Source organism: Gekko japonicus, unplaced genomic scaffold (assembly GCF_001447785.1).
Source record: "Gekko japonicus isolate JY-2015 unplaced genomic scaffold, Gekko_japonicus_V1.1 scaffold388, whole genome shotgun sequence".
Taxonomy (NCBI): domain Eukaryota; kingdom Metazoa; phylum Chordata; class Lepidosauria; order Squamata; family Gekkonidae; genus Gekko; species Gekko japonicus.
The window spans coordinates 747532-763125 of NW_015162490.1; the positions used below are offsets into that span (position 1 = coordinate 747532).

The 15594-nt window shown below is 45.3% G+C and overlaps 1 protein-coding gene across 1 annotated transcript in view; it reads right to left on the reverse strand.

Annotated features, from left to right (window-relative positions):
* Positions 1 to 15594, reverse strand: part of CFAP61 (cilia and flagella associated protein 61) — a 213237-nt gene that overhangs the window by 168075 nt on the left and 29568 nt on the right. The window contains exons 8-10 of the mRNA XM_015405997.1: positions 12842 to 12909; positions 9982 to 10080; positions 1226 to 1404 (exon numbers count right to left, since the gene is read on the reverse strand). Of these exons, the coding sequence (XP_015261483.1) occupies positions 1226 to 1404; positions 9982 to 10080; positions 12842 to 12909 (346 nt within the window). The remainder of the gene's footprint in view (positions 1 to 1225; positions 1405 to 9981; positions 10081 to 12841; positions 12910 to 15594) is intronic.

Consider the following 15594-nt stretch of genomic DNA (forward strand, 5'->3'; position numbering starts at 1 on the left):
TCCAGTCCTGCTGAGAGAACTTTGGTTGGAGATTGTGTGGCTGGCTTCTTCTTCAGCTACTGCTCTGAGCCTAACTTTCCTGCTGCTTGGATTACTTTGGATCAAGATCCTGCCTGCTGTGGAACAGAAGACTGAAGACATCCACTGGTTTGACTGATTAGGGCCAGTTTTTTAAAACTTTTCTCATTTTGTTGTGGGCTGGTGGGTTTGGGCCTGGGGGGTGGTTCTGGTGGGCACATTGCACTGGTTCTGCTGCTGGCCTTGCGAACATGCCCTCTCACACCACACCACACTACACCTAGTTTCTACTGCAGGTATTCTCTGGGAGAAACTGCTAGGGTGTTGTTTTATCTGCCTGCTCCCCCCCCCCCACCCGCCCGCCCCCCCCCCCCCACCATTGGAAACCATCTGTGCTCACCTTGGAAATCGGACCCCCTGGTCCTATATTTTCCAAACTTGGGGGACCTTTTGGGGAGAGGCTCCAGCAGCTATGGTACAAATTTGGTGCCTCTACCTCAAACTCCCCCCCCCCAGCCCACTGAATACTCCTTAGACGATTTTGCCACTGACTGCATAGGATATAATGGAGCTGAATTTTTTCAGTATTCCCGAATATTTCCGGATACTAATACCATTAATGTATTGTATTCAGGTATATTCGGGCCAGTTTGGTGTAGTGGTTAAGTGCGCGGACTCTAATCTGGGAGAACCGGGTTTGATTCCCCACTCCTCCGCTTGCACCTGGCTGGATGACCTTGGGCAAGCCATAACTCTGGCACAGCTGTTCTTGAAAAAGAGCAGCTTCTGTCAAGAGCTCTCTGAGCCCCACCTACCTCACAGGGTGTCTGTTGTGGGGAGGGGAAGGGAAAGGAGTTTGTAAGCCGCTCTGAGACACCTTTGGGTAGTGAAGGGTGGAGTATAAATCCAATCTTTTCTTCTTCTTCTTCTTCTACCAAAAAAAAAATCATAACCAAATCCGAAAAAAGCTGATTTCCCCCCCTTGCACACCCCTAGGCTGGGAGTATGTGAGTGGCCCCAAGGTAACTCAGCAAGTTTCCATGGCAGAGTGGGGATTACAACCTGGGCCTCCCAAATCCTAGTCTGATACTCTAACCACTACACAATACTGTACACATCTAGTGAGAATTAAAAGGAAATAAGAATATAAAAAGAAAGCCCCTTTAACCTGATGAAATTAAACGTCGAGGTTTTGTTCCGTGCTCACCTTGTCTCATGTTGCTCCTTGATACAGAAGAGCTGAATGCAGAAAGCGTTGACTGCTCCTTTGTAGATGGGGTGGAAGAACTCCCTCTCTGTACTCGGACTCTCTGGGCTTTTCCAAGCCTTGTCTTGCTCACTGTCTAGCATCTGTTCTAATGAAGGCACAGACAACACTGCCTCTGCCTGCAGTCGGAAGTAACCAAAAAGGCCCTTCTAAGCAAATGGCATCGTGCGGCAATAAAGAACAATGACTGTTTATAATACAAAATGCTTGTTTGGTCCACTTGAGCCAAACCGTATGTCATGAAGAGCTCTGTGCAGCTTTCCTCCATTGTGTTTCTCTCTCTCTCTCTCTCTCTCACACACACACACACACACACACACACAGACAGAGCTCGTTTGAGCCTGCAGTTACAGCTGCTGTATTCTTCATGAGGGAAAAGATACAGGGGCCTGTATCTTTGCCCCATTGGGGGGGAAACAGCAAGGCAGGTCAGTTTTGGAAGAGAAAAACAGCTAGCAGGGCAATGATGATGAACAAGGCTGGTTCTCCAGTCAAGCCACCCAAGCACCTGCTTGGACACGCCCAGGGCTTTTTTTGTAGAAAAAGCCCAGCAGGAACTCATTAACATAATAGGCCATACCCAACAACAGAAACTCATTAGCATATCCAGCCACACCCCTGACAGCATATCTCATTAGCACATTAGGCCACACCCCCACATTACCAGAAGTGTGCTCATCCAGCCACACCCACCTTTTGCTTGTTATTCTGTTTACCTTGTTTGTTGTCAAAACCCAGGGCTTTTTTGTAGCAGGGACTCCTTTGCATGTTAGGCCACACACCCCTAATGTAGCCAATCCTAATGAGTATCTGCTGTTGGGTGTGGCCTATTATGCTAATCAGTTCCTGCTGGGCGTGGCCAACTTGGGAGCCAGCCGGAACTCCGTTCCTGTGCGTTCCTGCCCAAAAATCGCCCTGGACAGGCCCACTGAGGGGGTCAAGCTCAGTCCTTTTTTTATAACTTTACTTCCAAACGTTCAAATTTTGCAACTTAAGAACAATAAATTTTCCCAACGGTTAATATAAATTGTACAGTGTATCAATCATAGTGTTCAAGATAAGTCTTTTAACAACATTGTAAAAACCCATTATTAAGACAAAAAGTCTGTATATTTAAGCAGGTAAAACATTGGCCTTATGCAATGCAAACCATTTTTCCGCGAAAACAGATTTTTGAGGGGTTTTCAGCAGCTAATAATTTATTTATTTATGATTTATTATTGCATTTCTATCCCGTCCTCCCCGCGAACGGGCTCAGGGCGGCTCACAAACAAGGGCAACCATGTGGTGCTACCTTGTATAATTGTGATGCTATCTTGTCCGTTGCTATGCTATCCCATATCTTCGAGAACCATTGTTTAAGTATCGGAGGTTTTTTTGTGTGTTTTCCAAAATCGAGCTATTAATGTTTTAGCTGCAATCAACAGTAGTGAGGTAAGTTCGGACTTGTAATAGGTGAAAGAAGCGATCTCCCAGTGGTTTAGGAGTATGGATTACGGAGATCTCGGAATTTGTAATCCAATGATTTTCTCTATGATTGGAAGTATAGTGTTCCAAAAAGATTTCACCTTAGGGCACAACCACCAACAATGAAGGAATGTACCTGTCTGCCCACAGCCTTTCCAGCATTTTGGGTCTTTTATAGAGTTAGGAAAAAAAACTTTATTGAGTTAGAAGGAGCTGTGGTGGCTCAAGTGGTTAAGACGCTGAACTGCAGGCTGTGGAAGGTCAGTAGTTCAGCAGTTCGAGACCCGAGTGTGCCACATGATGGAGTGAGCTCCCGTCTCTAGTTCCAGCTCCTGCCAACCTAACAGTTCGAAAGCAAGAAATTGCAAGTAGATAAATAGGTACCACTTCGGTGGGAAGGTAACAACGTTCCGTGCACCTTGGTGTTTAGTCATGCCGGCCACATGACCACGGAAACGTCTTCGGACAGCGCTGGCTCTTCAGCTTTGAAACGGAGATGAGCACCGCAACCCTAGAGCCAGACTCGACTGGCTTTCGAGCAAGGGGACCTTTACCTTTTATAGAGTTAGAGTGGAATACTGACCGTCACATCCTGGTGAAGGTGCTGTTTGATTTGGGCCTGTCACAGCCGACGTCTAGTGACCCCCTACAGTTTTCAAGGCAAGAGATGTCCAGAGGTGGGTTTGCCATTGCCTGCCTCTGTGTTGTGACCCTGGTATTGCCTGCTGGTCTCCCATCCAAATACCGACCAGGGCCGACCCTGCTTAGCTTCTGAGATCTGAGGAAATCAGGCTAGCTTGGCTATCCAGGTCAGGGCATAGTTTTATTTTTAGACAATAATATAGGAACAGATTTTTAACCACCACCCACTCAAATTACAATAATATTTTCAATGTTTTTGCAAGGAGTATGAAAGTATGAGATGTGAGTCTTCCAAAACTGAAAGCTGGATATCTTACTATTTTGAGTATTTATTTATTATTCAGATTTGTACTCCGCCCTCCCCCGTAGGTACTAACCTTAAGCTCACAGAAATCATGTGCATTTCTAATCCTGAAGATCAAATGTCAGAAAGCTTTGTAAAAGTTAGTTCTTTGAGAGACAAAACAGCAAAATATAACCTTGGAAAAGCAGTATATTTACAAAACATTAACACGTTCAAATTCTTGGCAAAATCAAATCATCCCAGATCAGTTGAAACAACAGAAGCAGAAAGAATTTTAAATGCTGTTTTGGTTACACAGCTGACTATTAAGTCTTGTCCAGCAGTTCAGAAGTCAGACATTAGAAGGGAGGGATTTCTGCAACAACTATGAACCTTGAAAAATCAGTCTGAATGTGACACATGAGAACCAAGCTGGATCCCATAATTCACACTACATGCACTGAAAAATATGAGTGTTCAGTCACTACCTAAAACAATACAGGGACGTGAAGCTGAATTTAGCTAAGATGAATACAGAATTCTGGCACTGAAGAAGAAAAGATGTTGAACATGGCCATAGCAATGAACTGGCACTACATTTGAAGCCAAGCCAGTCTTCCCCCCAAGGTTTAATCCGATTACCTCACCATATGTTCAAGGCAAAACTCAGAAACAAATCCAGTGCAATCAGAACACTGAAAAATACACACACAATTCAGTAGGCTCAAGAAAATAAATGATAAACTCGGCACACTTGCCTGATATGAAAAGGAGAGGCTAGACTAAATACTAAAAGTGAAGAAATCAAGTATGTGATAACTATGCCACCTTAGTACATTTGTGAATGTATGATCAAATGTTTATTTGTGAAGCTGAAAAAAACAAAATGATGCAGGAAAAAATGTATATCTGACAGGAAACTGTATACAGGATCACATATGAAAAAGTAGGTTGCTTGCAGTAGAAAATTGCAGATTTTGAAGAGACATGGAAAAGCATCAGGATTTAGGATGCAGCTAAGCAACTGCTGGAATATGGAGCTGGAACAAATGGATAATCCATCCAAATTGTCAAAACCAAATATTGAAGACTCCCTGGCAGATGCTTAATGAATGTTTTAAAAAACATCCCTCTTCCATATTTCACAGACGGCTGTGTGTGGGGGAAATGATGTAGCTAATGTGAGCCGAAGAATAGATTCTTTTGAACTATGGTGCTGGAGAAGACTCTTGAGAGTCCCTTGGACTGCAAGAAGATCAAATCAGACAATCCTAAAAGAAATCAGCCCTGACTGTTCCCTGGAAGGCCAGATAATGAAACTGAAGCTCAAATACTTTGGCCACCCAATGAGAAGGGAGCACTCACTGGAGAAGACCCTGATGCTGGGAAAGACTGAAGGTCAAAGAAGACGGGGACGGCAAAGGATGAGATGCTTAGACAGTGTCACAGATGCAACGAACATGAAATTGAGCAAACTTCAGAGGACGACGGAAGACAGGAGGGCCCGGCGTGATCTGGTCCATGGGGTCGCGAAGAGTCGGACTCAACTGTGTGACTGAACAACAACAGCAAATGTGAGTTTCTGTGTCCCAAACATGTGAAGCAGCTCGAAGACAACAAATAAGAGAAATGTAACCAGAGGAACAAATGTGAAAAAGGACATTGGGAAACATGTAACCAGGTGTGTGACGAGATACAAAATCCAAAGGAAATGGGAACCATTTAATAAACATCCTGAAGATGTGTAAAACATTCAAGAGATGACAGTTCTTAAAAATGTTCCTGAATCGGTATTTCCAAAAATTCTCCAAAACTGCCTTTGATTTTTCTCTGAGCTTTCTTCTCACTGAAATCATAACACTGACTGATTCAGTCAGTGGGTTAGCTGGTGTATGATTTGGTAAGATATAAATGTTTTAAAAGGTTAAGAATTATGCTCTGGTTTGTGATATTTAATGTCTGCTGTATAGTCAGTGTACCAATTAGAATACCATATTGACAGTGCAATCCTAAACAGTTACACCTGTAACCATTGTTAGGATTGCGTTGTATTCCTCTTTTGACATTTCTTAATTTGTCTGGTTTTTCTAAAAAATTTTATTTTTGTTAATTAATTTTGTTCTGGTCCTGGATTTCTCAAGATCACAGCCAGTTCTTCAAAACATTACCTAAATGGCCTACCTGTGAGTGACCCTCAGCACTTGGGGTGTCCCACTTGCGTGTTAAGAACATCCTCACGTTTATCCAGGTAAAATTAAATTAAATGTCCACCTACCCAACTTCCTGATCCATATTCTGAGCATGTACTACAGGCACTTCCGGGGCCTTGGGGTTTGTTGGCCATCTTAGGAGTGATGTTATTAGATATTGTTGTATTTTAATGTTGTATGGTATTTTAATTGTTTGTAATTGTTCTGAATGGTTGTAATCCTCCCTGAGCTAGTTGCGGGGGAGACTGGCATAGCGGGCACCTACCGGCTGGCTTCCCTATTGTTGCTACATGAGACCATCACGGCTCTGCATCGTCCCACTTATTTTTCCCGGCTGTAGTAACTGGAATTAATTGCATTGCACTACTCACTTTAAATATTGAAAACAAATCAGCCAGTATCATAATACCCCTGTATAAATCAGTGCTGCGACCTCATTTGAAGTACTATGTACAGTTCTGGTCACCACACCTCAAAAAGGATATTATAGCATAGGAAAAAGTGCAGAAAAGGGCAACTAGAATGATAAAAGGGTTGGAACACTTTCTCTATGAAGAAAGGTTTAAACGCTTGGGGCTCTTTAGCTTGGAGATTAGCCTGGAGAAACATCGACTGAGGGGTGACATGATCAAGGTTTATAAGATTATGCATGGGATAGAGCAGGTAGAGAAAGAGGTACTTTTCTCCCTTTCTCACAATACAAGAACTCATGGGCACTCAATGGAATTGCTGAGCCGTCGGGTTAGAACAGATAAAAGGAAGTACTTCTTCACCCAAAGAGTGATTAACACATGGAATTCACTGCCACAGGAAGTGGTCGCGGCTACAAGCATGGACGGCTTCAAAAGGGAATTAGATAAACATATGGAGCAGAGGTCCATCAGTGGCTATTAGCCACAAGGTATAGATAGGAACTCTCGATCTGGGGCAAGGGATGCACTGTATTCTCGGTGCTTGGGGGGGGTACAGTGGGAGGCCTTCGAGTGTCCTGGCCCCACTGGTGGACCCCCTGATGGCACTTGGTTTTTTTGGCCACTGTGTGACAGTGTGGGTGTAATGTATCCAGTCCAGACAAGTCCAGACAAGTCCAGAGACAAACGTTGAGCTTCGCTCCAAGAGACAATGGACTATGCGGATCCTAGCCCGCTCCAATCAGGGGGCTAGGTTCCTGGCCGAGAGCCTATGAGACTCTCGGCCACTGTAAATAACCTATTGGGAAGTAGGGGTGTGTTTTGGGTGGCGGTTTCTCGGGGGATATAAGTTGACCTGCGAGCCGGCCAAAGTTGTCTTGTTCCTGATCGAATAAAGTACGCTTTGCTGAAATCACTCTCCGTCTGCGTACTTTTCAGTTGGACTGCATGGGCCATTGGGCTGATCCAACATTGGCTTCTCTTATGTTCTTATCTTAGGGTATGTTCAGACGCGCCATTTGATCTGGTGTTGTGCCAGTTCAGAAACGGATTTTATACGCGCGATCACACAGTCAATATCTGCCTCCCGTCCGCTGCCATTGCTTTCTGGCTCAAATCCCCTTTAAACCGGAGTATTTTGTTACCAGGTCCCCAAGTGGTGTTTTCCTGATTCTCTGTTTCCAGCCGCATTTTCCCCGTGTGATCGCTCCTCCGGTGTCAAGCCATTTCCGGTTGAGTCCCCCTCCCCGCTTGAAAGCTGCCCGAGGCTTCCGCTTTTTGCCTGCCATTTTTTTTAAGCGTTGGCGGTGTGTGCATAGGCGGAGCTCTGCCACCGCGTTATTAAAAACAATGTTTAAACGGTGCCTAGTTTTAGCATTTAGACAAGTTCGGGATCTCACAGAGGCCATTTTCGGGGTAAACATTTAAAGGGAAGTGTTACAGCAGTCGGGTTAAAGTGGAAATCGCTGTTCTGTGCACACGTGAAAATTTTAGTTCTAGATGGCTGCCTGTGTGCATGCCCAAACTGAGAGAGAGAGAAAAACAACACCAACGTACACTCCGGCCTGTGGACAGTGGGGAGCGATGTGGCTGCGCGGCGATCTGGAGCAAGGAGGTGAGTGTGATTGCGATTCTCTAGGTTAAAAAAAAACGCATCGGGGCCGGAGCAGTTTAAACCGCTCCCAGCACGCCGTCTGACCGCACCCTTAGTTACTTTAAATTTTAAACTGGTTTTATTGTATTACAATTATTGTATTGATTTAGATTGTATTTATTGTTGTGAGCCGCACTGAGCCTGTTCGCGGGAAGGGCGGGATATAAATTGAAACAATAAATAAATAAATAAATAGAAATACGATTAAATAACTTTTTAAAAAAGGACCGCAGCCTACGTATACCAAAGTTCACTATGGCAACAGGGAGGTTCCCAGAAATAAAACAGGCTGAAAATAGGTCCAGAGTCTAGATCTTTATTTAGAAATATAGTTCAAGAAAAGCAGGAGACACTCAGAGAGCTGAAGGCTCTCCCCCCCCCCCCACCAAGCAAATTCCTATTGTCCTGCTGGGGGAAATGCCCCGATGGAGCCCCATTTGAAGTTTACTGAAATATGGGGTTTCCTTATGGATGTCTATATGGTCTGATATCAAATATGTAAATACTGACAGAACATAAAGGTAAAGGTAAAGGTTCCCTTGCTCGAAAGCCAGTCGAATCCAACTCTAGGGTTGTGGTGCTCATCTCCGTTTCAAAGCCGGAGAGCCAGCGCTGTCCGAAGACATTTCCATGGTCATGTGGCTGGCATGGCTAAACACCGAGGCGCACGGAACGCTGTTCCCTTCCTACCGAAGTGGTCCCTATTTATATACTTACAATTTCTTGCTTTCGAACTGATAGGTTGGCAGGAGCTGGAACTAGAGACGGGAGCTCACTCCGTCATGCGGCACTCGGGTCTCGAACTGCTGAACTACCGACCTTCCACAGCCTGCAGTTCAGCGTCTTAACCACTTGAACCACTGCAGCTCATAGGTACAGAACATAGGTAGGAGGTAAAAGCCATTTTGGGAAGCCACTTCAACGAAGCAAATAAACATACCACCTCAGTACCCTGTTTACCTGAATATGAGTAAAAGGGGGATGGGCAGCGGCTGTTTCCTGAGTTTGCCCTCCAGAGGACCTCTGGTGTTGCCCAGTCTTTTAAAACGAATGTTGAAAAGTCACTCCAGAACAGGCCTAAGTGTGATAAAAAATATCACATCACCTGGACTTGTGTCTGGGTCTGTGGTATCCATCAAAATGGGATGGAAAAAGTAAGTTGATTGTCTCATTCTAAAATGAAAGGCCAGGCCTACATGCTGAGCAGGATGAAGTGGTAGAATCCAGATGTAATAAAGAACTGCACTACCTCAGACTGCAAGTGGGAGAAGTCATTTCTTCATGCTCCTTTTCCCCACGTTTAAAAACAGCCTACGAATAAAGCACAGGAAGGAGAAAGGTTCTAGCCTAGCTTTTTGCATGCTGGCTTCCACTTGCAAGGAGGGTTTTTTTAATTATTATTTTTATTAAACATAGGGGAACATGGAAAAATGTTCTCACCTGCAGTCTAAAGTGGCATCATCCATTCTACTATCTCTGGAGTCTGCCATCGCAGTTTGCTGCATGTGCAGTTCAGGCATTGTGCAGTGCTGGAAAAAGCTAGGATGTAAAAAATTCAGTCTTTTGGTTCCAAAAATGTCACGTATCCCCCCCCTTTTTTTACTGAAGCACCATCAGAAAAGCCACATCGACTTAATCTGAATTATAATAGAACAGCACTCTCTACAAATCTGGTGGATTGCAGGTGGTCTAATTCTGCTCCCACCTGTCTATAATACTATTTTCCAGCTGGGAATGAAGAAATGCTCCCTACTCCATAAGCACCAGATACTGCTCTGAATGTATGATGTTTTAATATTTGATGTTATTTAATATTTTTAATGTTCTTATTGTTGTATTATACCGGCGATATGCCGTGTAAGCCGCCCTGAGACTACGGGGAGGGCGGGATAAAAATCTAAATAATAAATAAATAAATAAATAAATAAACAAACAAACTTTGATTTAGAAATCCGCAAGAACAAAGAACGCTGGAAAGTTATAACGTCAAGACATGAATCACCGAGACTGTAAAACCTTATAGGCCTTACCTCTACTGTTCGAAAAAGACCACTTTCTGTCACTGATGGAATGACACCTATGGTAGAGTCTGAAGTTTGGGTAAGGGAGCTTCCAGCTTTGCTAATGCCCTAAAGAAATACATATAAATAATACATGAAATACTCTGGCAAACACAATCTGTACATACTTAGCTGTTTTGAAAGAACCAGAAGCAAATTCTGAGCAATGTGCTTTCTGCACTAGAATTAATACTGGACAATAATGGCGCCATGCTGAAGGACACTAGCAGCAAAGGTGGATTTTTAGGTGGTTCCAAAAAAACACAACAACACCCAACAACTTTGGTTCAGTTTAGTTTCTGCTAACAAAGCAAGATATATATTTGATTTAATGCTGACATATAAAGAGCCTACGGACTCAGAAGCACGGTCTAAATTTTCACCAAATCTTGACCCAGGAAAAACATTGTTACTTCCAGAAGCTGGAGCTGCCAGTGTTAGAAATAAATTCTGGGATGAGGTGAGACTCGGAGAAGGTGATCAGACTTCCTGGGACCCTCATGTTGCCATGAAGCCACGTCAGATGGCATCATTGAGGTTCCATTTAGCTATTGTGGCTAATCCACTCTAAACATGATAAGGTGGTAAACATAGTTGTAATTCCCTCATGATATTCTAGAATCACAACTGGCCTTTGTAGCAGTGGACTTCAGCCTTTCTAGACTAGGGATGGGCATGAACCAGCTCATGAACTAAAGTTCTTGATGAATTTTGGCTGGTTTGTGGTTCCCGAACTGAAGTTCATGGCAGATTAAGTGGCACGAACTTTCAAGCAGTTTGTGGTGGCTTGTGGCGACTCATAAACTGATATATTTCCAGACAGTCTCCACTAGACAAAATGTCAGAACCCACAGCCAACAACTGAGTACACGCTTATCAGAAAGGTAATACTTTATTGCAGAGCTATAGATGCGATGACAGAAGTACGGTTAAGAATGGCGTTGCCCCTACAAACATAATGGGATATAGGGCATTCGTATGCCCCCCCCCCCACCATAGGCCAATTAGCCATATTCCCGAGCACGGGAGAAGGAGCCTCAGACCGTTAGAGCCGAGGCTGGGAACTGATAGCGCTCCCACGGTTTTCCCAGGCCCAGACACTACACCACCTGCACCGCTTAGAGATAACAGCGTTACAGCATAGAAGAAGCACAGAAGGAATGCAGCAGTAATTAATACACAGAAAAAGGGAAGCCTATGGCCTCCTCAACTATCATGGCAGCATAGCTGATACAAAATGTTTAATAAACTTCACAGCAATCAGGGGGGGGGGGAATTCTCCAGCCTTGGAAACACTGTTATCAGTTTTAAACTAGTATTGTCAGTTTCAAGAGGGTTTCCCCCCCTAATTGCCAGGGTTCCTTTGTGTTCCCTTCCCATTTTCTTGCACAGAGCTTGCAAAATCCGCCCCCCCTTGCTTGGATTTGTTGTGACTTTGCTATGAGAGCAGTCTGCAGTCCTTTTAAGCTTGCAATGCCAGTGGCACTGGGTTCTGCTGGGCATTCTGAACACTGTAACTGGTTCTGCTGGGCTTACAAAAGCCACCCCTGCTTGGATTTCTTGTAACACTGTGCTTTGAGATTAGTGACACTGGGTTCTGCTTCGCATTCTGTACATTGAACTGGCTGTGCTGGACTTGAAAAAATATTCCCTGTCAGTTTGTACTGCAAAGATTCTCTGGTTTTACATTAGTCCTCTTTTACTTGCATTGCTACAGTGGTGCTTGGTTCTGCTGAGCATTCTGTACACTGAACTGGTTGTGCTGGGCTTGCAATCCCGCTTGCTTGGATAGTGATTCTGTACTTCACATCAGTCCTGTTGAGCTGGTATTGCCACAATGGCACTGGGTTCTACTGTGCACCAGTACATTGCACTGGGTTCTGCTGAGCTTGCAAACCACCCTCCCCTTGCTTAGAGTGCTACATCTATCCTGTTGAACTGGCATTTCCACAATGGCACTGGATTATGCTGGGCACTCTTTGATTGCACTGGTACTGCTGGGCTTGCAAAAATGCCCCCCCACTTCAGTTTCTACTGAGATTCTCTGGCTTGACCTTAGTCCTGTTGGGTTTGCACTGCCAGTGAGAGTGGTTCTGCTGGGCTTGCAAAAATCCCCCCCTTCATTTTCTATGCCAGAGATTCTCTGAGACTTTGATTCTCTGAGACTTTGATTCTCTGAGACTTTGATTCTGTTCTGCTGGGCTTATATTGGCCTTGCCTTTTTTTTGCTGGTTTTTTCCTCCATTGGAAACAATGGGGGATGAAGGCACCTTCTTTGGGAGGCAGTAACGTGAACCTCATAAATTCAATTTTCACCAAACTTGAAAAGCAAGTAGAGGAGAGTTAGAGATCCCCTGTGTGTTTGGTGTCTCTAGCATGCCGGGAGGGGACATTCTACCACATCACAAACCTAATGAACCAAACTGGTTTGTTTAGCCCCTAAAAGTTTGTGATGGTTCCTGGTTTGCAAATCGGGCATGCCACAAGACATAAACTGAACTGCATTTCCCAGTTTTTGCCCATCCCTATTCTAGACCCACCCACCTTTAATCCTCAGTGGCAGCATGGGCCACACTGAACTGTGAATATATGACAGGAAGTCATGTGACACTACAGTTATGTGGCAGAGAAATGTGACTGGAAGAGAAGAAGTCAGAATGATGACTTGAGCTGTGGCGGGGAGCCCTTTCTGTGAGTGGAAGGTATTCTAGGATCCCATGGCATATACATTCAGTTCTTTGTATGTTTCAGTTGAAAAATAATGTATACATTTGTTCAGAGATGAAGATACCCTTTTTTTTTCAATCCAACAAGTAATGGTTAATATTACCTGGGTTTCTGTATCTTGGGTGTCCAGGCTTCCTGATCTTTGTCTTGTTAGGCTGCTACCGACTTCAGCTGAATGGAGAGTGTAACATAAATAAGGCATCAAACAAAATTGAACCAATCATGATCATCCAAATTTAGCACCTTATTTCACAGTTTGGTGAGTTTTTATACCAACTTCTATACCTATGTCAAAGTTGTAGGAGATGGATTAGTTTATATTGAAACTTTGCTCTCCTCCTTTTCTCTTCACCCACAGCTATTACCACCTGCTTGGCTACCATCAAAAGTATACCCTTTTTGAACTGACACGTTGCTTTTGAAGTGTACCTAAGACATTCTCCACAGTCCTTTCAACAACCACTGAATACTTTTTATCTGAATGCAGGTCCTCACACCCAATTGAACCCATATGATAATCCACAGGATTCTGTGAGTTTTGGGTCCCTACCTTGAGGCATGATAATAGTGCTGTCCCCGATGTTATTTAACATCTATATGCGCCCCCTTGCCCAGATTGCCCGGAGGTATGGGCTGGGGTGTCATCAGTACGCTGATGACACCCAGCTCTATCTGATGTTGGGTGGCCAGTTGGACTCCAGACCGAAAGACCTGGACTGGGCTTTGCAGGCTGTGGCTGGTTGGCTTAGACTGAGTCGGCTGAAGCTGAATCCAGCGAAGACAGAGGTCCTGTGCCTGAGTCGGGGCGGTTCGGGGGTGGGGATCCCACTTCCAACCTTCGGGGGGGCTCCATTGGTGCCAGCGCCGGAGGTTCGGAATCTGGGTGTGCTCCTGGATCCCTCCCTTACTATGGAGGCCCAGGTAGCGGCCACTGCTAAGTCGGCCTTCTACCACCTTAGGCTGATTAGGCAGTTGGTTCCCTTCCTTGATCGCACTGACCTGGCCACAGTGATCCATGCGATGGTTACCTCAAGACTAGACTACTGTAATGCTCTCTACATGGGGCTGCCTTTGTCATGGATCTGGAAGCTGCAGCTGGTGCAGAATGCCGCAGCCAGGCTGTTGATGGGTCTCCCTAGATGGGAGCACATCCAGCCTGTGCTGAGGACACTGCACTGGCTGCCAATAGCGTACCGAATCTGCTTCAAGGTGCTGGTTCTTACCTTTAAAGCCCTATATGGCCAGGGTCTGACATACCTACGGGACCGCCTTTCCCCATATATACCCAGAGAGAACTACGGTCTGGGTCTCAAAATCGGCTGACCCTCCCTGGCCCGAGGGAGGCCAAGCTAGCTATTACCAGGGCCGGAGCCTTTTCAGTGGGGGCCCCTACCTGGTGGAATGAGCACCCGGAGGAGATCAGGGCCCTGTGGGACCTTTTGCAGTTCCGCAGGCCTGCAAGATGGAGCTTTTCCGCCAGGCATTTAATTAGGGGCCGCCGCTACTGCAGGCCGCTATTGCAGGCCATTACTGCAGAGCTCTGGTTTGTGGTTTTAACATCCAACTGATTATGAGCAGAAACATCGTGGAACATCTGGGTAGTGGAAATTTACTCTGACAATATACCATCTAGGTTAATTTTTAACTGCCGCCAGCACTTTATATTTGTATGTGCCCGCCCCCTGCTCTTTACTGCCGGAGCTCGTTACTGCCGGAGCTCTGCTCCTGTGCGCTCCTGCAGGACCCCTGCTAACTAGTAAAACAAAATGGTGGCTGGAAAACAAGAGAACAGTGAGACCTGCCTGTCGGCTTGGTTGCGCAACAGAGCAATCAGACAGCAGGAAATCCGCTTTGGAACCAGCTAAGATCAACAGGACCCGACTTTCTCAGGTATCAAAGAAACACACAGCAAAGGGGGGGGGAGTGGGACTCAGATGACTGCAGCACGACAGACAGATGTTGCTGTCTGATAGTGTACTTTAAATCCATAAGGGAACAGCAACGGCAACAGATAGAACTGCCCATCTGAACGCACCCTATCTCAAGGTTCCCAAAAGGGATGTCCGTGGGCACCACAACACCCACCAATATCTTCCCTGGTGCCCCTTAAATGTTTTTAGAAAGTGGGCAGGGCTTTTGCCCAGTGGGACTTCTGGTTGGGTATGCAGATTATTAAAAAGTTGCTTGGGCAGCAGTGGCCACCGCAGTACAAGCATCCTTACTGGATGTCTGAAGAGCAGATGTTACGTATGTAAGAAAATATTTTTAAACGATATGTTTGTTTTAAATGGCATCCTATTACACAGAGTTTCTGCCTGAAATGCTGAGGAGGCTACTAGAGTTATGCGTAAACTTACTCCCTGACATTTTTGTGGTCGACTCCGCCTCCTGCAGCAGCCATTTTGTGGTTGGGCCTGCTATCCACTGTCAGGATTCCAAAGGTACCCTCGGGCTCGAAAGGGCTGGGGAGCCCTGGTTCATCTTATGACAGTCTGGTCTCTGAGATCTATGGGGGAAGTGCTACTCCGAGTACCATCTGCCTGCCAGATCAGACCCGCTACATCATAAGAGTTCTCTCAACTATGGGAACTGCATCTGCCAGTTTGGTGTAGTGGTTAAGGTGTGCGGACTCTAATCTGGGAGAACTGGGTTTGATTCCCTGCTCCTCCACTTGCAGCGGCTGGTGTGACCTTGGGTCAGTCATAAAATTCTTTTATAATGGTTCTCTCAAGGGCAGTTCTCGAGAGAGCTCTTTCAGCCCCACCTATCTCACAGGGTGTCTGTTGCCGGGAGGGGAAGGGGAAGGGGAAGGGATTGTAAGCCGCTCTGAGACTCTTTCAGGTAGTGAAGGTAAAG